We start from the raw sequence: 23,012 nt of genomic DNA on the forward strand, positions 1-23,012 counted from the left end.
CTCTCCAGTCCAAAGTTCTTTCATATTTTCCCTGTCGGAACTCTTAAGTGCTAATACAGAAGCCCAGCTAAATGAAATCTGACCTTATAGGATTTGTATAAACTGATGCTGCATTGGGTCTCCGGCTGTCTCTTAATGTCGCTCGCCTTTATTCTGAAGAGTTGGGGAAAGTATTGATTGCTTACTTAGCTTTATAAGAACAGATAGCATACATACACAGTAGGTCTGATGTCTTATATGGATAAAAGATGCCGTTTTTACAGTCATTACTTTGTAATTCCAGGTGCAAAAAAGTCCCTCATTGTTGAAATCCGTGTCCTTTTTCTGACATTTTCTCATCATTGAATCAGAAATGATCTAATTTCATCCCTCTCTACATAATTTAATAGACATAAAAAAAATGAGAGTTCAGAGGTTCAGAGCAGTGTAACGTTGAGTTTTGTTTGCGTTGCCCCCCCTCCCCCCCCCCCTCTCTGTACCAATCGGCCACCCCCCACCTGCCCCACCCGCATCAGTGACAGTTTATCGCTTTTCCACACGAAATAATGAAGACCCCATAAAAAGAAGGAAAAATATGGCTGCTGCAATGAAAGCCAAGTGTGAGGTGTAAAAATCAAATTAAATGACCTTTCACCCCAACATTTATTGATGGGTTTTAATGGCAGCAGGTGTTGTCACAGGGGATATTTGACAACAAGTAAATCAAAGCACAATTACAGGTGGTGGACGGTCGGGGGGCCGAAGACCTCGTATTCCCTCCTTTTTTTTACCCCTCCTCAACTTCCCGCGTCTTAACTATCACCGCCACTCTGATTTAGGAGAGCGCTGCTCATCCAAGCAAAGTCAGAAATTTGAGCCCATGACAGGGTAGTTTTTACCCAGACACTCCTTCATCTTTTTTTCTTTCTTTTTTTTACCTTCTGCGATATTGCTGGAGCCGCATCATCTCGCGCCACCTCCTCCACAACTCCCAAGGTCATTTCTGGTTGACAAAGTACTCCTGGCTTTATAATGTCAGGAGGCCTTGAACCAATATAAGCAGTTTTTTTTTTTTTTTTAAACCACTGACCCAGCAGCAGAGCATTATGCTTAATTGACCCGGGATGAAATGTAGTGTGAAATTTCTGGCTGCAGGGTTTTCCATCCACCTGAATGAATTACTCAACATTCACTTAACACACAGTAGATACACACAGCCATATGTTGCTCATCCCCTGCTGTTTCAACTGCGTCACACATAATCTGAGGGAGCTTTACCTTAAACCAGGAGTGTTAAACATAAGGCCAGAACCGGCCCGCCAAGGGTTCCAATCCGGCCCACTGGATAACTTTCCAATGTTTCTGTTGCTTCAGAGGTTTTTTCACCCTGATATATCACCCCATATACTAAACATTGTGCAAAATGTTGTCAAACAGCAGCTTCTGTGCAAATAATCTATGAAAAAGTGAGACATAATATTGTAGAAATTGCTCATTTTTCTTAAGACATCTCAGACTGTTCATCTGTAAATAAATGGTTTAAGCTTTATTACATATATTGTATATTATTTACCACATGAGATCAAATCGGGCTATATGTGACCCTTGAACAAAAATGATTTTGACCCCCCTGCCTTAAACATTCACACATGTGAGTATATAGATACATGTGTACATCCAGTATATAGTGTAACCAAAATTGTTAAATATTCAAATGAGGTTCCACTATTATACTAGTGTAATAAGTTAATTAATATCCTCTTGCATGCACTTTTACTCTCCACCATTTCACTGTTTTCCCATGTTCTATGTCAATCACACACACACACACACACACACACACACACACACACACACACACACACACACACACACACACACACACACACACACACACACACACACACACACACGCACAATAATATAATAATACAGTAATGGCAACTTTTAGTTAAATAAGAGTTTTTCTGTTTCTTTTGCACACCACAGAGTACTGACAAGTTTATTTTTCAAATATAAAATTACAATTTTAACAAAACAAATGTAAGGGCTCCTTATAAAAATGTTTAGTTTATGCTAAAATATTATATCACTAACCCTAACATAACATATTTACCATATTTGCTGGAATATAAGATGACTACAAAACACAGTGTAGTTCTGCTGGGAAGGTTTCCCAAAGGGTACTCTTAGTCCAACAATAGTCCTCATCTTCAAAGTCTTTACTCTTGTACAAATCGTGACGCTGAATTCTCATTAAAGCAGAAAGTAGATCCTACATTCACGCAGCTTGACCATTCTGTGTGTTAGTCACATACCTAACATGTTCTCCTGTCAGGCTCCTGAAATGGGCCAGAGGTCTTTTTTGAGGTCATTATCAGGATATTCTGGGATACAACAGTAATTCTTGACTGTTTCAGGCTTCGGTCCTTTTCTGCAGAAAAGATTTTGAAACATGCTTTCGAATTTATCTCCAGTTCAAGCAAGCTAGCCAATCTCAAAATCCCATAGGCAACATTAAGGCTACAAACAACCCATAACGTATCACTCTTTGTTGAGCCGCTTTTCCACTAACCCGCTCGAAAAAAGACATCTGATAGTGTGAGTACCTCAAATGTAATACAACCCCCACTTTTTCCAGAAAAATCATTTTATATTCAAGTAATTACGGTAATTATCCAATTTCTAAAAATACTAAAACATTGATATTAGCCTTAAAAATACAATATTGGACAACCTACAACATGCACACACACTTAAAGAAGGTATCAGTGGGTGGATGGTGAGACGGGGTGCACAGTGGAGCGTGGGGTTGCATCCCCTGCTCTGCCATCCCTCATCCACAGTGTGTGAGTCTCTCCTGTGACCCCGGCAGTGTGAGTTTGATGAATGCGGCACATCTGCCCTCCTGAACCTCCGAGACTCCGACTGGGAGGCCCCTCTGCCTGGAAGTAATGGCCACTGTTCTACACCACTGAAACACAATAATCAAACATACACACACACACACACACACGTAAACACACCAAGAGCGCCATCGTCAAGGCACATGCTGGACTATGGCTTATACGCATAGCATGGATATGTCAGTGTAGATGGAAAACAGTAGTTACTTTCCACGGATATAACTCTACTCATATGACATCCACCCTTCCTCCATTGTCTCCACTTTGGGAGAATGCCCTTCCAAATATTCCCCCTGTGTACTGCATCATCTGAATATTTCATTATGTACCTATCAAAATATCGCTGCTTGTAATACACCAATGTAATGCCATTAACGTCAAGCTGCCTATACAGCTGCTGTCAGACTCTTCCCATCTAGGATGAGGTCTTCATTAGGCCATAATTGTAGCCCGCTGTTTGAAACATGTACAACGGCCCAATTTAGCACTAAACGAACATGTCTTGGCTCCCTTCTGATGTCTTCCTCCCTGAAAGGACAGGGCGGGCCTAGCCGAGGTCCTCCAGGGGTATGGGAGGGTTGCTGGGAAACGTCACTGTCAATCTCTCAGGGAGGCAGTCATGCAGGTGCCCTAGCTACCTGTTCATCTCCCAGATAATTAATGTGTACAAGAAATGCTAATTGCACTTTTCACTAATGATTTATGGGTTTTGTGAAAGGGGGGAAATTGGGGGAAATGTGTGTGTACACTCTAGTGAGTGAATACAGCTGGGTGAGGAGACATGATTGATGAAGTGTGTGTGGATGCACTGTCAGTGTGGAGAGGTAGACCCCCGGTAGGACAGGGCTGGGAACACACACACACACACACACACACACACACACACACACACACACACACACACACACACACACACACACACACACACACACACACAACTGGTCAGCTGCTGTCAATTCTTGCCAGTGTTGGGTAAATGGATTGCACTGGATGAGTTGAAAGACGGTATCATCAACTCTCATTCAGCTTATTAAAATCCACATCTCAGTGAGATTGGAGCTTGTTGTTAGAAGAGTTCTGACTTCGGAGTTCATCAAGAGCTACAACTAAGGTCCCAAGGTGATATCATCAGATATCTTGTTCTAAAACCCAAATATATTCAATGTACTACAATGTTAGACAAGGGAAGGCAGCACATTCTCATATTTAAGAAGCTGGAACCATCAAAAGTTTTCTTGAAAATGTGCTTAAATGAGTCATTGATAATCAAAATGGTTGCCAATGAATTGTCTTTCAATCAACTAATTGCTGTGCAAGTAATCCAACAAAGCTGTCTGAATAAGACCAGGTAAGAATAAAGATTGTCTTGGCATGTATCTGTTTGTTGACCTACCTGTTTTTACCAAAGACAAACTGACACATACACTTCTGTTATTAAATCAAGGTTTTGACAAACATATATCCAAAAATGGAATAATGGTTGTTGTCAACAATCAGCTTTTAAAGTTCAGGTTAAGGGAATATTTTCACGATAACACAGTGAATGTCGGGCAGAGCTGGAAATTGACTGTTTTTTCTTTTCACAGCTTTTAGAGTATGACAAAGAGCTGTCGGTGTTCAAGGATCGGCTGCATGAACTGGAGATCTCTTTCCCACCCAGGTATGGACCCATCACACGCAACACACCCTGAGCTGTCACACTCCTAATAACTACAATGCTACACTACGGTCGGACATTTTCCCAGTGATGTCAGGTCTCAAATTTTCCAGGATTCAAACATCCATGATTGTTAAAATGTGAAATCGTACAGGTCTAGGCCTTGATTAAATGTTGTATTTGACGACATTTCCTGTCGGTGGTTATTTGGCTATTAATTATTATATTTGGTTATTAAAATTCTGTCCAACTAAATGTTCAAGTGCATTAAAGTCTTAAATTTACCACCACAGAACTTTCAGACTTCCTGAATATTAGTAGGATATAAAGCATGCAAGTACATAATTGGCTGGTGATTTTGGCCCAGCTGCAGCCACCAGACTTAAGAAAATAGCTCCTGTACAGGAAGGAATTCATTTAATCTATATCCAATATTCAGAAGAACCCTCATCACTCCCTGAGACGTGCATTTTTGAGATCATTCAATGGCATTTTAAATGACTTATTTAGGCTAAGTCACATCTCTCTTCTAAAGAACGGAATCTCTGTCTATATGTATGTCCTTTGCATATCTCGACAACCATTCATCCGATCGATTTCACACTTGACAGGAGTATTGTTGAGGACCTAAGGACGTGCAGTGTCGAGTGTAAAGTTGTTTGGATTAGGGATTTCGGAGAAATATTTAAAAATACCTCCTAAACATTGTTGCATCTGCTTTTCTTCTGCCCATGGAGACAACGAGTGGAAATACAGACAGCGCTACTCTGCCTGCATTGAAGTTGTTGGGGAGAATACATCCGTACTGATAAGCACTGCCAAAGGGAATGAATTGATAAAGTTCAGCTGCATGTGAGTTATTAATGGACCATCAGTAAATTGTAGCGACTACCAAGAGCCTAAATGTGAGGCATTTAGGGAACACAGGTAAATTGTAGCATCTACTTATAGTCTGCATGTGAGACATTGAGGGGTCGGGCAATCCTGGCCACAAGGACTCATTGTTATTATGTACAATCAAGAGTCAATCACCTCCTTATTGTCCAAAATGGTTTTATGAGAGCTGTTGGATGTGTGTTTGATGGGTATCAGTTGTTAAGTATGATTGGATATGGCCCCAAACTGCTCCCTTGTGTATGTTTTTTTCATAAGCGTGTGTGCATGGTGCGTGCGTTGTCGTGAGAACGCTTTGGGCGGCATTGATATTCTGTCTCAGTGGGACTTGGGGGAGATTGGAGCGGGTGGTTTCCTCTCCTCTTCCTCAAACAAATGCATTTGCAATTAGCCCTTTCAGAGGAGAGGGAGGGCAAACACGCGGCCGGTGTGGAAATATGTTTCGGGAGCAGCGCGTTAATGGCGCTTGACCTTTGCCGTCGGTTGTGACTCAATCAGTGCAGATAATGAAACGCTGTAATCAAACAATAATTACTTGATAAACTGCTCTAGTGGCAGGCGCAGGGCGGCGGGGGATTTTAGTGTGTGTGTGTGTGTGTGTAAAAGAGAGAGAAAGAGAGCTTGGGACACATAGCCTGTGTATGTGTGTGTATGTGTGTGAGCAGCTCTGAGTGTGAGCTTGAGATTGAGTTATCGTGTGTGTGCGCACATGTGTAAGACTGAGTGTGAGACTTTGAGACTGAGTAGGTGTGTGAGTGCGTGTGTCAAGGTTCTGCCAGTCCCTGTTTTTTAAATGACTCTGTGTCTTAATCAGGGACCCCATTTACATCACTTTGCATAAGTGACAGGTGGATTTATTGTCCTTTTACACTGGCTGACTTTTGCACCTATCCATATAATACTGAATCATCTCTCCACAGGGAGGAATGAATGTGCTGCTGTGTGAGAATACAAATGATTTCCACATACTTGAGGTGATGATGAATCAAATAGATGAAACCCGGGAGCAGCATATGAAATTTGATTTGATCTACTCTGTGTGCGCGACAAACCACATCATTGTCAGCCCTGTAATGGGTAGCAGCGGCCTAGTTAAACTTAAACAACCCCCTCCTCCCACTTCTCACATATACACACCCCACTCACACACACATACATGTACTGGAACCCCTCCCCCTGTCAGGTCTGCCTTGTGCTCCTTGAGCAATCAAGCCTCAACGATTGTTCTCCATCACATAGCCTGCTCCGGACCTGCCCCTCGCCATCTGTGAGGTTATTACTCTTTTTAATGCAGGCCATCAAAACACACCCTCACCCACACACACACACACACACACACACACACACACAAACACACACACACACACACACACACACACACACACACACACACACACACACACACACACACACACACACACACACACACACACACACACACACACACACACACACACACACTCACTTTTGTTCAAATCTATAAATCAATACTAGTCACAAACATTTAATCTGCAAGTTAATTCTGTCTGTTGTCCGCTGGTGCGTAAGAAGTTGTCACAAAATGAGACAGGCTGTCAAGGATGAACGAAGGACTGGGCAACACAAAGTGACTGATTGGTTCTAGCTACTGATGTACACACGTGGCAGCAGCCATCATGAAGAAAATTGTATCTCCAGCTTTTTAGCAGATAAGTACAGCTGAAGCATCCCCATCCAGCAGCTTCTACTTACACTTTTTGGAACAGATGTCCAGTTTTTTGCCGACTTAGATTTCGGCCTCTGTATTTACACACTTGAATTCTTCCCCATGCATCGTTGCAGAGGCTGCAAGCTGTAAAAAAAAAAAAAAAAAGCATATCGCTCTACTTTCAAAAAGTCGTCTGTCAAAGTTGCCCGTGACAAGTCTAACTACTCGCGCACCGAGGTGAGGAATTTGCCCGGGCCTTGTCACAGTTGGACCTGGAGCCAGTCGGCTGCCGTGCACCGATAGGCCGCGGGACCGCTCGTATGCACACACACATGCAGTCATACACAGATTTCTCAACCTGTGTACTGCGAGAGAATAGATTTGTCTATTAATCAGAAACCACTCATTTATTTACACAGTTTCTCCATCATGTGTAATGTATGAGACTGCAACCAGCCATTAGGGTCGTTATCTTTACATAAGCTGCATCATGGCCATTTGACTGAAAATAATGGTAAGTTTTACTGTACATTATTGTACTTTTGATTTCATATTTGAAATGGCATAACTAAGGTAATATCCCCTAAAACATACTAAGGCACAAGTAACTTATTCATGCATTTTGATTGATTTAGGGGGAAAGCTTTTAGTACTCCTCTGATCCGATTTCTTTGCCCTTTTTTTGCACAAGATCGATGCAAAAATTGAATCGGGACCCCAGCTTCAGGAGGAAATGCCGTGGACAATGAGGGAGCAGTGGAATGTATTCTGCCTGTAACATGGTTACTGGGAATAGGCTTTGAGGGAGATTTTGAGTGACATCAGACCAGGGGTACAACTCCATCAATGGACAAATCATGAGTGATTTCAGGGCATGGAAATGGTTGGGAAATTGCATACGGTTGGTGGAAGGAAAGATGGGATTAGCCAAGAGTGGAAAAGGAGGCTGCTGTCCCATATCAGTAGTAAAGTGAAATATTGGGGCGGAGGAAGAAGCCATGGGAAACATATACAGTACATAACATCTGGGAATTCACTGGAAACACTATCAGTTGCTATTTTTGCATTTGCTTAGATACATCATTGAAGTATATCATTGGATGGATGGTGGCAGGGTGGACTTTTCAACATCTACACCAGCTCGGAAAATCTGGTCACAAAGAATGAATCAATTCAGTCATCCTGTCTCTTCTTTCAGCAACTACTGCTGCTGTATGCTTGAGAGCAACAGTCTCACAACTGCTTCATTTGAGCTGACATAGTGACTCTTTTGGGCATTTGCTTGCTATAAAAGTGGTCTTGCTCTGAATTTAAAAGAGCGTGACTTACCAATAATCACACATGACTAGCATCTCTGTGAAATGCTGCTAGCAGCCTCTAAAATGTTGACAATGATTAGCAGGTATAATGTATACCATGTTCCCACTGTGTTTATTTAGCATACTTACATTTGCTAATTAGCACTAAACACAAAGCAGAGCTGGGGCTGAGGGGAATGTCATTGGTTTTGGATGTATTCGGTCATAAATGAAAAGTATTGGACCAAATTAAGTTTTGAGCTGATGGTCGTGGTAGATGAAGAGTCAGGATATCAGAGCTATAACAATTCATCCTGTGGGGACTAAGAATGTGTGCACCAAATTTCACAGCAATCCATCTGATAGTGTTTGAGATATCTCACTAAGAAATCAACTTCACGATGGTACTTGAGGAAAAGTCAGGGGATCATGAACCAAGACTTGGCTTGTCTCAGATTAAGTGCCAATCCATTAAGTACAGATACACAGTATCATGGCATAAGTGGAAGGTTTTACCTGTTGTTGGTGCTAAACAAAAAGTCAGGTTCACCAAAGTTGTTGGAATATATCCTCAAGGGATCTTGAATATCTTTGTAAATGTCATGGCAATACATCTGATTGTGGTCAAAATATTTCACATTGAACCACAAACGGGAACCTCATGGTGGCACAAGAGAAAACGTCAGTGGTTCACTAAAGTCAGTAGTTCACTAAAGTCAGTAGTTCACTAAAGTCAGTAGGATTAATCCTCTATGGGACGTGAATGTCTCTACGAAAATTCTTCTCAATGTGTCCAATAGTTGTTGAGATATTTCAGTCTGCTACAAAGTGGTGGACCGACTGTGCAAAAATGTGTTGTTTAGGAATCAGCTAGCACACAGACAATTAATCCCTCTAGCTTATATTTTTTTTCATTTGTTGTAAGGCTCTTCTCTTGTAGTATATATAGACAGAATGATGGGAATGCATGAGAAGGGGAAGGATGGCTCCAGTCCCATGTGTCTGTGTTTGTCAAGTCTAGACATGGAACGAAGGAGAGGAGCAGAGCTTGGCCTTCGGGTCAGGAGGTGAGGCCAGCGAAGAGGCAGAAACTGATAAACAGTTTTGTCTTCACTGTTTGGTGCCTGGCAGGAAACTCCAGAAGGAAGCACCCTGGGACCACCCTTAGCACATTAGCATACATTTTCCAAACGCTGCAGGTCTATGAGGACAAGCCAAAAAAAAAGCCTGCTGGAAAAAGCAACAACATTCAGAGGTTCACGAACGAGGAAAGGGGGGAGGTTTGAAAGCTGATACCAGGCAGAATGACTTTGCTCTTTTGGAGGAGATGGAAATTTTTGATCAGGTGACACAAATGGCCAGCTGCCAGTTCCTCCATAACTGCTAATAAGTACATATGAGTGAATTATCAGAGCGGTGGAGAATTCCTCAAGACTCGTATCGAGCTCACTGGAAGTGCTCACACAGATGGCTCTCCTGTATACAGTAACTGTCCTTGTTCTCTGAATAACACTCTTCATACAGCTCCCCTGATCTCTGTAGGCCTGTACAAATGATGTCATCCTCTCTCAATGTGTATTTGTGTATTTGACTGTGAATACATTGGTCCTATAGCTCTGCTCTTCGCATCCTATATTGAAGGAGGCTTCTTGTTCTCGACGCTGCGAGCAACCATCCTATACTGGACGCGTGACTCCGTTTGAGGAGAACCACAGATGTACTTTAACGACAATGTTTGGTTGAAGCACTGCAGGCCCGAGGCACTGTAAGTGTGTGGCTCGTGTTGGCTCAGGATCCAGCGTTACAGGCTGATCTACTGAACAGGAACATTGTTTTACGGCCATCAGCGCATCCATCATTCTAACTACTAGAGAGCCTGTGAAAATGATGAGGGGCCATTGTGGCAATAATAGCTGAAGATTGCCCGCTGTCATGTGTCATTGCCTCTTGTCTGAGATGATGCCACTGAATAGGGAGGCTTTGTTTAAAACAATCTCACACGGAGAGGATTTTAAACGGAGACCATCTGTGTCTCCGTCTTCATTTAGAGCAGCTAAACATGTAATAGCCGAACCCCGGCAGGCTGTGAGCCATGAGCTACTGATGGCATTTCAGTCTGTTTGTACTGCACTATGCCAATGTTGTGCCTGCGAGCCTCCCAGCTCTACAAACTGAAGCAAACATTCAGCTTTATTGATAGCATTTGGCTGATCTTTTTGAATCTGTGTATGAGTGTGTATGTGTGCGTGTGTATATGTATGTGTGTGTGTGTGTGTGTGTGTGTTGTGTTTTGCCAAGCCTCCCCTGACAACGGCAAACAAACATAGCTGTAGAGGCAGCGAGTCGTTCGAAACTCCCAGCCTCTGACTTTTTTAGCCAATGGCAGCCTCGCCGCGGCCACTCCAACATCCCATGAGGCTGTTTAGCACCCTTGACCTCATGTCACTGATAGTATGACTCTTATCTTTGGCTTCCTGCCCTACCTATATTCCCAAGTTTATATTGCCCTCATTAAATACCGAAACAAGTGAATAGCCCACTGTTTGGCCTGTCACATGTTTGTCATTATTTAGAACAAGATAATACATTTTGATGGAGAGATAGGAAAATGTGGGACAAGGAAGTCTGGAGCAGTCAATGCCAGGAGTGTCGACTCTGCAGCCTTACTACACTATCTCAGTTTTGAAGTTTCTTTTAGCCCTATTGTGGTTGAATCACTTAATTTTCTATCCTTATTTTATTGTTCATTGTTTTCGTGTTTGAACGGACTTTGCCATCCAGGGTTGTACAAATAACGTGCGGTGTAGATACGGTAGCTTGTATATGACCGTAATGTTTGTCTCGACAGCCTCTCCCTCTGTTGGGTGAGGCTGAGTGACACACTGTAGGTAGGGCTGGTGCTCACTTCGCCCAGTTTTACAGTTGCGAGACAAACAAGCTGACATCACCCAGTAATGTGTCACCGGACAAGTCAAACATTAAACCCCAAAACAAGTGTGAATGAATGAGCTTTCAATGAGTGCTTGGAGCTCGTCATGTGTCATCTGAGATGTGGTCAGCAACACAAAAGGAGCGAACAAGCCGGAAAACAGTTTTCTTGTGTCAATTTTACACAGAAGGTGACTGTAAGCAGGTCCAGTTTCACAGTAGTGAAAGTTAGTTTTCATGTGAAGATAGTTCTTATTGGGCATCAGTTGTTTTATAAGCTAGACAAAGTAGCATGACAAATATTTCAGTCTTCAGACCATCAGTAGTGTCAGTGTCATGTCTACAACTTTTCTCTAATCACTTTTTTACTTACATTTGTAACATTTAAGCATATATTTGCTTGTTAGTTAAAATTAATTAAAACATTTTGAATTTGGCCTCTTGGATGTACAGTATGTTTAAAGGAACTGGCTAGTGGCTACACAGTTTAATATACTGTAGACGTGCAGCACATAGCCTCATATTTCACAAGATTGTATTTGTACATGCTTTAACTGCACCGCAAATTCAACAGTTTGGTCTTAAAATAATGTTTTGTTGGAGCAGCTAACCTTAAATTATATTTAAAAGATTATAAACCCTACAGAGTACATTTTTTTCCCCCTCAAGTTTCTTGGTTGACAACAAATCCAAATGAGTTTCCCATGGTAGTTATTCCACTATTTTAAATTGTAAGCAAAACCTTTATTTTACCATTTCTCCTTCTAAAATGAGTTCAGTCTAAACAAACAAATTCTGCACATAACATAAAACATATGAAGCATTGCCCACTGTTGTGAAAATCCACTTTTGCTGTTTTATGAGTGTAGAAAGTGAGTCATAGCATATGTCATGTCTGAAAACCTGCAAACTTTATTAAACCCACCTTTGGTCCTGTTGAGTTGCATCACTGTCAGGACAGACTAGCAGATACAGCACCAGCCAAAAGTTTTGACTCACTTTCTCATTTAAAAGGAATGGGAAGGTGTGTCCAAACTTATGACTGGCGCTGTATCTAATCATAATTTGTTTGCCATTTGAACCACAATTGAATGGCTGTCATCATGTTTGAAACTTGTCTTTAGTGAATCAACTCAAACCCATCAAACCCACTAATAACAGTTCATTGCTTCTTTTTCCTATTAAGATCTTTTTATTCCATTTATCTGTAACATGTTTAAAAAAAAAGGTATTCTTCTAATTTAGTTATTATTGGTACATCAGCACTTGGACCGGAGTTAGTAAAGCTCTATATGTGTCTGTTTGCATGTTCATTTTGGACCTACATACTGTGTGTGTGTGTATGGGTGGATACCTTCAAGTGCAGCTCCCCCCTCCTATACTGGTACGTTATTGTTGGAGTTATCAGCTTGGCCCATTAATTAGTGTAATTAGTCTTGCTGTGGGCAATAAGGGTCTGATAGGAGCTGACGGCCTCCAGCCCACACGCCCTCTCGGACCGTTTACCTTCCGCAATAAGTTTGTGAGCTCGCTAATCGGACACATTAATCACTTTGGCCCCAGAGCGCCATTCCACTGTTTGCTGTTGCATTAAGACTTGTTATCTCTATTGGAGCCAATGAAGGGTGCGGTAAAACATGAAGGGGGGAACAACCTATACCTGCACACACAGACACACACACATACACAGGGACGCAGAATTGTCCTTTAATGGCCATTGTAGAGTATTTTAATCAGCTTTACAATAGCTGGCTGTCATCAAAAATGACTGAACGACTGCAAAGTTTTGTCGCCGAAGTGCTCGGAGGAAGTTTGCTATCAGGCGGGAGTTCATTGTTTTGAAGGAGGTGAAGGGGGTGAAAACTGGATTTTCTCTCATTCTCTTTAACACCAAAATGACCCCCAGGCTTGTTAGTCAATAAAGCTGGAACAGAGTGTCTCTTAAAGCCTGATAGCAGGATTGTTCACAGGGCTGTTTAAAGGCCAGGGTCCGTCCCTCAGGAAGCAGCAGCAGCAGCAGCAGCATTCAGCCCACCCTGAAGTCAAGCAGCTCCGGCAACCCTTTGAAGACTTTGCTCTTTTCCACCCTCACTTCGCCTCTTTCTGTCTGATCCGTCTTTATCCCCTCTCCTCTACCTCCCTGTCTATCTCTGTTTCACTCATCCTATTCTTCATGCTCTCTTTTATCCCGGGATCACTCCTTTAGCCCCTTTGATTAGCATACCAAAAAAAGCCCTTATGCATTTCCCCCCGTGGTTTAAGTGCTATTAATGCTAATTGGAGGCAGGGAACTTCTCTAAGTAGCTCTCGGCAGGTCTGTTTGTACACCTGGTGGGGGGGCTCTGTGTGTGTGTGTGTGTGTGTGTGTGTGTGTGTGTGTGTGTCCCAGCCTTAACCCCCCACACACACACACACACACACACACCAACACACACACATTTGTTCACCATATCACATCTTCCTGGTGTTAGACCAGCTGTGTGGTAACTGCGACCACATGGAAGTAGTGCTTTTCTTCACTAGTGAAAGCATTAAGCTGAAGCACCAGCAGCTCCATCAGTGTTACTCACGCTGATTTGAATGCAGGCGCATGCATACAAAGCAACCACGACAAATGCTCATCGAACGCATTCCTGCCTGAGCACAAAGTCCAATTAAGCTATCAGAGCTCAGCAAGACTGATGAATCAAACGCACAATGAGTGTGTGTGTGAGTGTATGTGTGTTTATTTTATCATTAGGATATCAGCATCCTGGAGAGAGGAGCCACTTTGTGTGTGTGTGTGTGCACGTTATGCTACGGTTAGCACGCGTGGCAGCGGAGGAGCAAATTGGATTGGTATTACAGTATGTAAGCCCGCTCTTACATCCTGATGAGCGCCCGACAAACAAATTGGATTGGTGGTGTGTAAATCTGAAGCAGTTTGATGAGCCGGTGGGGCAAATTGAATTCTCAACAATGTAAATCTGTATCAGCTCGATGGCTCCTCGCCCGACTCGAGCCCCCCCTGCACCACCACCACCACCCACCGCCTCCTCCTCCTCCTCTGCTTAAATCACGCGATTGTTCCCTGCTGTTCTGAGACACAATCTCTCTCGGCCATTTTCCCGCCGCAAACCTAATCTGTTTTTGATGACCGTGTAGGGATGTAGCTGTACATATGGGCTACTGAATCTCCCTCTGGCCCGCTCTTTCTTTTTTATTTCCCTCCCTCCATCTCTCTCTCTCTCTCTCTCTCTCTCTCTCTCTCTCTCTCTCTCAAACACACTCACAACCTGTACAGTTGGCAGAGAAAGATAGCTGTGATTGAGCCATCCATGTGTGTTGATTCAAGAGATTACTCAGATGATTGGTCATACTAATGGACCTCCTGTTTTTCTCGAGAAAACATTTAGATGTGCTTCTGAGATAAGGCGGATGACGTGACGTCTCATATTTATTGCTCCTCGGCAGGCCCGACTGATTCATATGCATCATAGTTATTGCTTTTCCTGATTGGCTCTCCTTTATCGGCTCGTTCCTCTGTACAGCAGTTTGTTCTTCTTGTAAAGTGCTGCCTATTTATTGTTCTCATTGTAAAGTTCCTTTTTATTCAGATGCAACTTGAAATTAGTATACATGTGTTTTGCTGTTAACTGATTGTGTGTTTTTGTTTTTTTTGCTTGTGTTATCCTCTCTTCAGTTATCCGTACAGTGAAGACTGCAATCAGGGGAAGGAGTACATGAACACCAGATGCCCCGCCTGGTGTGACCGAATCCTCATGTCTTCTTCTGCCCGAGACCTGGTCTTAAAGGTGAGCTTCACCCAAAACTCCCAAAAAAATCCAGATTTCCTACATTTGATATCACCAAAATGTCACCTAAACACCTTTTTATTCATTGCTCTCTATTATCTACAACTCCATCGTCCTTGATCCACACTGTTACTCCTCCTCTCCTTCCTCTCCCTCCTCCGTCACTTCACAGATGGAAGGATGAGGTGTCTGTGAATATTAATTTGGAGCGCTAAGCCATGGGTCCACCAAGACAGTATATATATCCCGGCCCTTATAGAGTTCCAGCGGGCCCCCTCATCTTCTTCATAAAGCCACAGTTCTGTCCTCCTTCCACCGAGAGTCTAACCCCTGCAGGCCCTCCCCAAACTCTCCTTCAAATCCATCCCAGCATTGTAAACTGCAGCCAATCTGCCACCCCCACCACCCCTCTTTCCTCCTCCCTCCTACAGCCTGTGCTGCAGTCTGTTCAATCCTGAATCGCTATTTTGTTTGCTGGATTATTTAGAAATCCACCACCACGCAGCCCCTGCAATGTTTTCCCAGTTTTTTTTTTAACCCCTAACAACAACTTTGTCATCATCTGGGGGAAAAAAGCCACATTTACAACCATTTTTAGATTCTGAAGTCCAGATTCTAAGCTATGAACTTTAAATTTAGAGTCTTTTCAGAGCTGTAACTTGCAGGCTTTCATCTGTTAATGTGTGTGAAAGAGATGCAGCGGTGTATTGTACGTTAACAGTCCACGGCGGGGGGCCGCTCAGGAAGTTTGGCTTTCTTTTGTCCGCGGCAAATGAGAAATTCCTTCCTGATCTTTCTTCTTCACTGACTGAAGCCCCGCTGAAACAATAAGCGTCTATTACAGCAAAGTTGAGGAAAAACAATGGCTGAAAATGATGACACCCCCCTCCTGTTAGTTAGTTTTTTTTAAATATCAGCCACTTAATGTGTCAGAATAATGTCAAAAGTGATTCACGTGCACGCAAGCCGGGTCGTTGTTTGCTTTCTCCCCCTCAAGCACCGGCTAATTGCTTGTATGCAGACAGGTAGTGTGTTTCGCAGATTGGCTGATGATTCACTGAGCGTGCACACACACACAGACACACTCATCGGGGCTCGGAGCGTTACAGATTGTTGAGACATGGGCCCGTAAACAGCCCGGCGCGTGGCGTCATCTATCATGGCACGGTCGGTTAACTCGCCATCATGTTATTTTCTGCTTGCCGAGCCCTAACACGCCAAAGGTTGCCCGCTGGCTATGCAGCGCAGCACCAGCTCCTGGAGCGCCGGTAATGAATGTTTAGCCGAGCGAGCGCTCCCTCTCAGCCGTAGGGGCCCCGGGTAATTTGTTTATCTGTCTAAAGATTACGCAGCCCGAAAAAATCCACAATTTTTATGCCGCCTTTGTAAATTATCAAGTGTGTGTTTGATGAATGTATCTGCAGCTTCAGTCAGGAGGCAGCGGCTCGGGTGCTGGTGGTGGTGGGTTTGGGAGGGGGGCAGCTGCCAGACAAATAGAGAGGTGCCAGTGCGTGGCCCGCTAAGAAAAAGGTAGAGTGAGGTGACCCCCCGCTCCCCCCTGCAGCATCGCTCTGAAGTTAATTTGGATTTCACACGATGGTTCATTCTTGAGCTCTCTGTGTCTTTTCTTCTGAAGCGCCAGCACAGCTCACCGACTCTCAACTGGTAGCACCCATCACCCTCTGTGTGTGTGTGTGTGTGTGTGTGTGTGTGTGTGTGTGTGAGGAGGGGGGTTTTGGTGGCTGTTTAAAAAGTCTTTAGTTCAACCAGACAAGTATGATTTATACTCCAGTCTGCAGATTCATGTCTGAGTGGGTAACAGCTTCTTTGTGTGCAGAAAGTGATATTGAAACATGATTCCCTCAGATAGGCACTTAGATTACAGAGGGAGTGTATCTGGTCCAGAGGCAAATGCCCCACTTTGTAAATTACTCCCCCTCCCCGCTTTTCATTTTCTCCTCACCGCTCTGGACACAAGTTTCAAAGTGAAAACAGTTTCTATAAGGTGCGTTCAGTTCAGTGGATACTTGTGCTTTGTCATAAATCAGCTGCTGCTCCCAAAGAATCTGCGATAAAGAAGAGGAAACAACTCTGAGTTATCAATAAATAATCAAATCTATCAATCATAAAAGTTGGATTAATCATTGAACAACATGATCGATGCAGATATATTTTCACTTTCTGATTGAGATAGTTTTTTTCTCTCCGAGTAAATTAAATGTATTTATAGCTACACAATCCAATAGTGTAGAATAAACCTTTAAAAGTCACTTTACCAAAAACAAATCATTTAAAATTCTCCCCAGTTTTCACCCTGGCTACTTCTATCAAATTTCAAACTAAAAGCCTGAGACGTCATATAGTATTTAGATTTGAGATTTTTATTAGGTTACACATTATATACATATAAGCAAAATAAAATGTGAGGGAGAAGTGCAAAAAACCCTCAGGGGGGCTTATTGTAGACACTCCAGTGTGAGGGTTCCATTAATCAAAGGAAAAAAGAGAAAAGTAAGATTATTAAAAGTAAGGTCAAAAGAGAGATTAAGATTTCAGATAACAGATTTACATAATATATGCATTACAAAGATAATCCATAAGGATAACATTTCTGTAGTATTCATATAACTCAAACATCTTATAGCACATGACAGTATTCGGCTCCTTGGATATTTTCTTGTAGTAAAAACCATAATTTGACCTCTACAGTGGACCTGAAAGACACGTTTTTGAACCTCATGTTTATTTAGCAACCTCCAGGTTACTTCTACTTCCTGCTAATTGTGTTTAATGAAGCTTCGCACATTGATTGCTCATCCATGAATGTGTCATAAAAGCCGATGCGGGCCCGTAATGATTGTACAGTGTAAACACAAACACCCTGCTGCTGACTGTGCTTGTCCTCTGTGTGTGTGTGTGTGTGTGTGTGTGTGTGTGTGTGTGTGTGTGTGTGTGTGTGCGTGTGCGTGTGCGTGTGCGTGTGCGTGTGCGTGTGCGTGTGCGTGTGTGTGTGCGCAGACACGTTGGCCTCAGTACCTTCATGTAACCACTGTGATGTTGTTTTGTTGGTTTTTTTTGTTCACTGCTGTACTCAAGTTTTGTTTTTTTTGTCTCTGCAGCCTGAAAATGAAGAGAAGTCTATAGTCTATGATAACATTGGGCCCAATGTCTGCATGGGGGACCACAAGGTAACACACATGGGGCTCTGCTCACCCTCCTCTCATCCCTTCCCTCTATCTCTATCTATGTGTGTGTGAATGTATAAGTGTGTATTGTGGTGATTAAAGTGTCCATGTGTGATCCAGGCACTCTGGAGTGGAAAGGATGGACTTCTCTCAACACATCTGCAATTATTTTAAAGAAACAGCTGTTTTTATGACATATTTTATTGTCATTTAATTCCTTTCTTTAAAAAAAACAAACAAGTAAAGTAGAAAAGAGGTCACGGCTTATCTCTCTGTAAAGCTGACTGTATAGAAAGCGTCTTCAGTCTCAGACAGAAGGCTCTTCCGCTGAAAGAGAGAGGCGCCTTAAGTCAGGTCTTTCATCATTACTTAGTGTGACACAGACAGTAGTGTGTGTGTGCGAGGTGACCCGAGCACACCGACGGCCACTGCGGCAGCCCCTCACCTCCCACCAACACACTACTGCTAAAATCACAGCTGGCTATGTTTAAAAAATGTCCGATGTAGTTAGCACACGGGCCCAAAAAGGCACGGTTCTGCTGTGTGAGTTTAACCTGTGTGTCACAGGCGCTCAGAGAAACTCACACACGTCCTAAAAAAACATTAATAAAGTCTTCTCTTACTGTTTTTTTCTTTTTCTAACTATGATTTGTCTCTGTCCCCCCCCGCCAGCCTGTCTTCCTGTCCTTCCGAATAACAGCGGGGGCAGGTAAACCTAATGCAAATAAGCACAAGTGTTGTGTGGTGCAGTGATGTCGTGGTAAATATTATTTTTTTCTTTATTATAATTCTTCTGATTGTTGCTAGTTTGCTTTGATTTGCTTGATTTTTCATTACTTTGCACTAATGTTCCTGAAGGCAAATACTGCTAACTTTTTCTTTTCTTTTTTCTTTTTAAATTTAAAGTCTTTTTTTTCAAAGTAATTTATCATTAATCTGATGATAAATACCATCAGACATCATGGTTGCTGATTGCTTAAAATGCTGCAGTCATTTTAAGACAGACATGTACTCACAAACTGGCTGCATTTGAACCTTGAACACACTGGGTTTATTCTTTAAAAACAATGTGTCGGAGTGGACCAGTCAAACTTTTCCTTTTCTTTTGCTCCACAGGGAAGTGTTGCCAAAGGGGGGAGAAGATATTCCGTGAAGCACCTCTATGAGAACACAAGGAGAAACAAACAGGACACCAACATACACACACATTTCTATATGTACACGCACACACACACATACACACACCCACACATATATTCACACACTTTGCACAATCTTACACTGAAGAACCTACACAAACTTTTCAGCAGTGCTGATCAGTTGCAGTTGTCCTGACACCTCATTCATACGAAAACCCAGTCGTTTTCTCTCCATAAAACACTTGTTGAGATGTGGACTAGCACCCGAGGGCCCGGCTCCAGACAAGACACACATCGCTGACCTCACCGTTGCCATGCAACCCCATTCCCCAGAGAGAAAGAGAGCGAGAGAGAGGGAGAGAAAGAAAAAAAAGAAAAAGAAAAGGACGGACGACTCTTTTTTCCATGCCACAGCCTCGTTGCCAAAACTCTAATTGAAATCAGTCCTACTACATACTTTTAGACACCGTACTCGCCATTTTTAGGTATGCCTCTATGTATAGAAGCTACTTTCCATACAGTATGTAAGGTGTTTTAAAAAAAGAAAAGTGCAATGCAAAAAAAGTTGTATATCTATATTGTTAGGTTTATTTGTACATTGGACAGTATAACATAGAGTTGTTGATGGTTTTAGTGCCGTTCTCTTTTCCGACCAAACTTTGTGGTCCCTTTTTTTTTTTTTTTTTTTTTTTGACTAGATGCATCTTTTCGGTTTATTTCAACTGTTTCTATATATATTTTTAGTTTTGTTTTGTTTTGTTTTTGAGTTGTTGTTGTGTGCACAACACACTGCCATGCCTGACACATCAGTTGAGTCTCATTTTATATACTGTACTTTTTAAAAGAGATAATTTATAATTCTTACCAAAATGTTTATGCTGAAGCGTGCTGGAGGCAGTGCGACTGTCTGGTTGCTTCTGCAGCCACAGTGACCTTTCTGAATAAGTCAGTACAAGAGAGGAGAGAAAACAGAGCAACTGTTCAGCCAACGTGATTTATTGCCTATCCAAGAATGTTTTAAGCAGTGCCATAGACCATGCAAGTATATAAGATAATGTTTCATATATAGCACTCTCACATTATTTCATTATTATTCTTACTCTAACTTATTTCTACTTAATAATATTATGGTTCTGAATGTGATATTTTAGATAGGCTTGGGTATCTTTAAAATGTAAACTTTTTTTTTTTTTTTTTGGTCTATTTTTGTTACTGCATTATGGTGCCAAGTATCCTACACAGACATGAAAATGTGTAAGAGTTATTAAATACTTAAGTCAGACGGTTAAAAGGTATTGATTATAAAGTGTAAAAAATAAGAATAGATAAACTCTAAATGCGGGGAAAGACCAGGAAGACTTGCTTTTTATCTGTTTTCTATGTAGCCTTCATTGCAAATAATTTGAGCATTAAATGAGGCGATGGAAGACGGCTGTTTATGAAACGCCAGCGTTTCTTTTTATCGATTTCATTTACTACACTACAGATTTCAGACTGTGTGAAGCCGTCAGATTGATCCTCAGTGATTTTTTTTTTCTTTCATCTAAATCACCGCAAGTGGAAATGATTTTGTGCCTGCCGCAGAATTTATGTTTTTTTCTTGTGTGATTTGGTTTCGTAGGCAAAAAGTACAACAAAAAAAAAGATAAAAAGAAAAAAAAAGAAGCAGCCCTGCTTGTTTTTGTTCTAGCTGGTCATTGTGAGTATACTGTAGGAGTAATAAGCCGCAGTTTTTTTTTCCTTCACTCCATCTTATAAAAAAAAGCAGATAGAGATTTTATTCTAGCCCCTCTGGACGGCCTGGCCTCTACTGTAGGTGATGCAGTTCTCAAGCAATAAAAAACCATTAGAGCTCAACGGCTGTTTGTCCTCATTTGACCTCTTTGACTACAATACGATTCATTAAGGAGCATCACATACTGTAGTCATTCAACCTTTCTGCTTTCTGTCACGCAGCTTTTAATTGACCGATGATACAAACGTCAACGAAAATTAATATAACGCCTATTTTGTCTAATAGTCCCGCAGGATATTTTAGTAGGAATCCAATTTTGCACATAAATATGACCAATTCATGCTTTCATATATTTGGAGGCCCTTTAACACAGTTATATAGGCTATGGCTTAAATCATATAAATGTATATAAAGCTACTCATAGCATGCGGAGTGTTAAGTGTGTAATGTAAGATTAGAAGATTTGGCTTGAATTAACTTCTCCAAAATGTAACTATTCAATAGGCTAAATTTCAATAATAATCTCATAAAAGATTCAATACAAACACACACACTATTATGTCTAAATGTATATACAGGCTATACGAAATACATTTCTAAATAAGCATCATTTCACTTGTTGAAATATGAATGTCATTGTTTATCTTATAGTGGTAAATCTAAAGAGTTACCTTTGCATATTGGGAGTTTGTATCGTATTTTTTTTTTCATTCTGAATGACATATAGATTATCACAAACTCTTAAATGGGATTAGATTTTTATGAGTGCTAATTTCTGATTGGCTGAATCCAAATGACACGGTGCATAAAGCTCCCATTGATTCAACCTACAGAGCATTACAGCTGTAATACTTGATTAAGGACAGAGGGGGAGCACTTTGTTTTTAATCCAGCGTTACACCATATTGCTGGATTTGATTTGAACACAAATCCATAACTGTTTAACAGCAGCTATTATAAACCCATAATCGATAATTTACTTGAATGTATTTACAATAAATTCAAGTAGAGGTCAAAGTGCTGGAGGCCTGGACTATATAAAGTTCCTCCAGCATGAGTCTGCAGGAAACATGAGTGCTAAATAAAAGTAGTAGAGAGGCTATTTTCTGCTTTGATTCCCTGCAATTACTAAACAGCTGCTCCTTTAATAATAGCAATTGTAATAATGAAAATAATAATAGTTTACCAATATCTATCATTTTATCATGTGCAACAATAATAATGCCATATACATGTTCTATTACTTGATGTAACCTGAAGTTAAGTTAAAATCTCCTTTTTGTTTTGTTTTGGTAAAAATACATCAACTAAATTAAATAAATTGTTGTGTCGTTATTGTTCTTCAGGTCTCTCACAGCACATCAGCATCAATTACCAATAATGAAATTCAGTTATTGATAGTCATGAATTTATCTTTAATTTATATTAAGCCCATACATTCAAACAAAAACAAAAAAAAACATCATAAAACTAAAAATGCTTGTTAAATAATTTATTCATAATACAAAGTGTTTTTTTTTCTTCCTATAACCTTCCTGGAAGCAATAATACTCTCTTTTTAATAAGCAACAGAAACAATGGTCCAGTTTTTCTATTCCGCTGTCTGATGAGGTAAAAACATAAAACTCTTCCGAATGAAACCAAAAGTAAAGAGAAGTGTCATGTGGTTAAAACAAGCTGGTTTTTTTTTTACAGTGATTATTTACAGCAGTGTGTGTTTTTACATTTGTGTGCCGGTGTTGAACTGAGGACTGGAAAAGAAAAAGAAAAATGGAGAAATGAACGACAATCGGGAATAAAAAGGAAAGCA

The 23,012-nt window shown here is 41.4% G+C and overlaps 1 protein-coding gene across 1 annotated transcript in view; it reads left to right on the plus strand.

Annotated features, from left to right (window-relative positions):
* The window catches only part of LOC133991583 (inositol polyphosphate-5-phosphatase A), a 146,677-nt gene extending 124,095 nt beyond the window's left edge, over positions 1-22,582 (plus strand). The window contains exons 12-16 of the mRNA XM_062430039.1: positions 4,472-4,545; positions 15,032-15,143; positions 18,263-18,331; positions 19,001-19,088; positions 19,445-22,582. Coding sequence (XP_062286023.1) covers positions 4,472-4,545; positions 15,032-15,143; positions 18,263-18,331; positions 19,001-19,081 — 336 coding nt within the window. The 3' untranslated portion in view covers positions 19,082-19,088; positions 19,445-22,582. The remainder of the gene's footprint in view (positions 1-4,471; positions 4,546-15,031; positions 15,144-18,262; positions 18,332-19,000; positions 19,089-19,444) is intronic.
* Positions 22,583-23,012: the final 430 nt, after the last annotated feature.

This window comes from Scomber scombrus, chromosome 12 (assembly GCF_963691925.1).
Source record: "Scomber scombrus chromosome 12, fScoSco1.1, whole genome shotgun sequence".
Classification (NCBI taxonomy): Eukaryota; Metazoa; Chordata; class Actinopteri; order Scombriformes; family Scombridae; genus Scomber; species Scomber scombrus.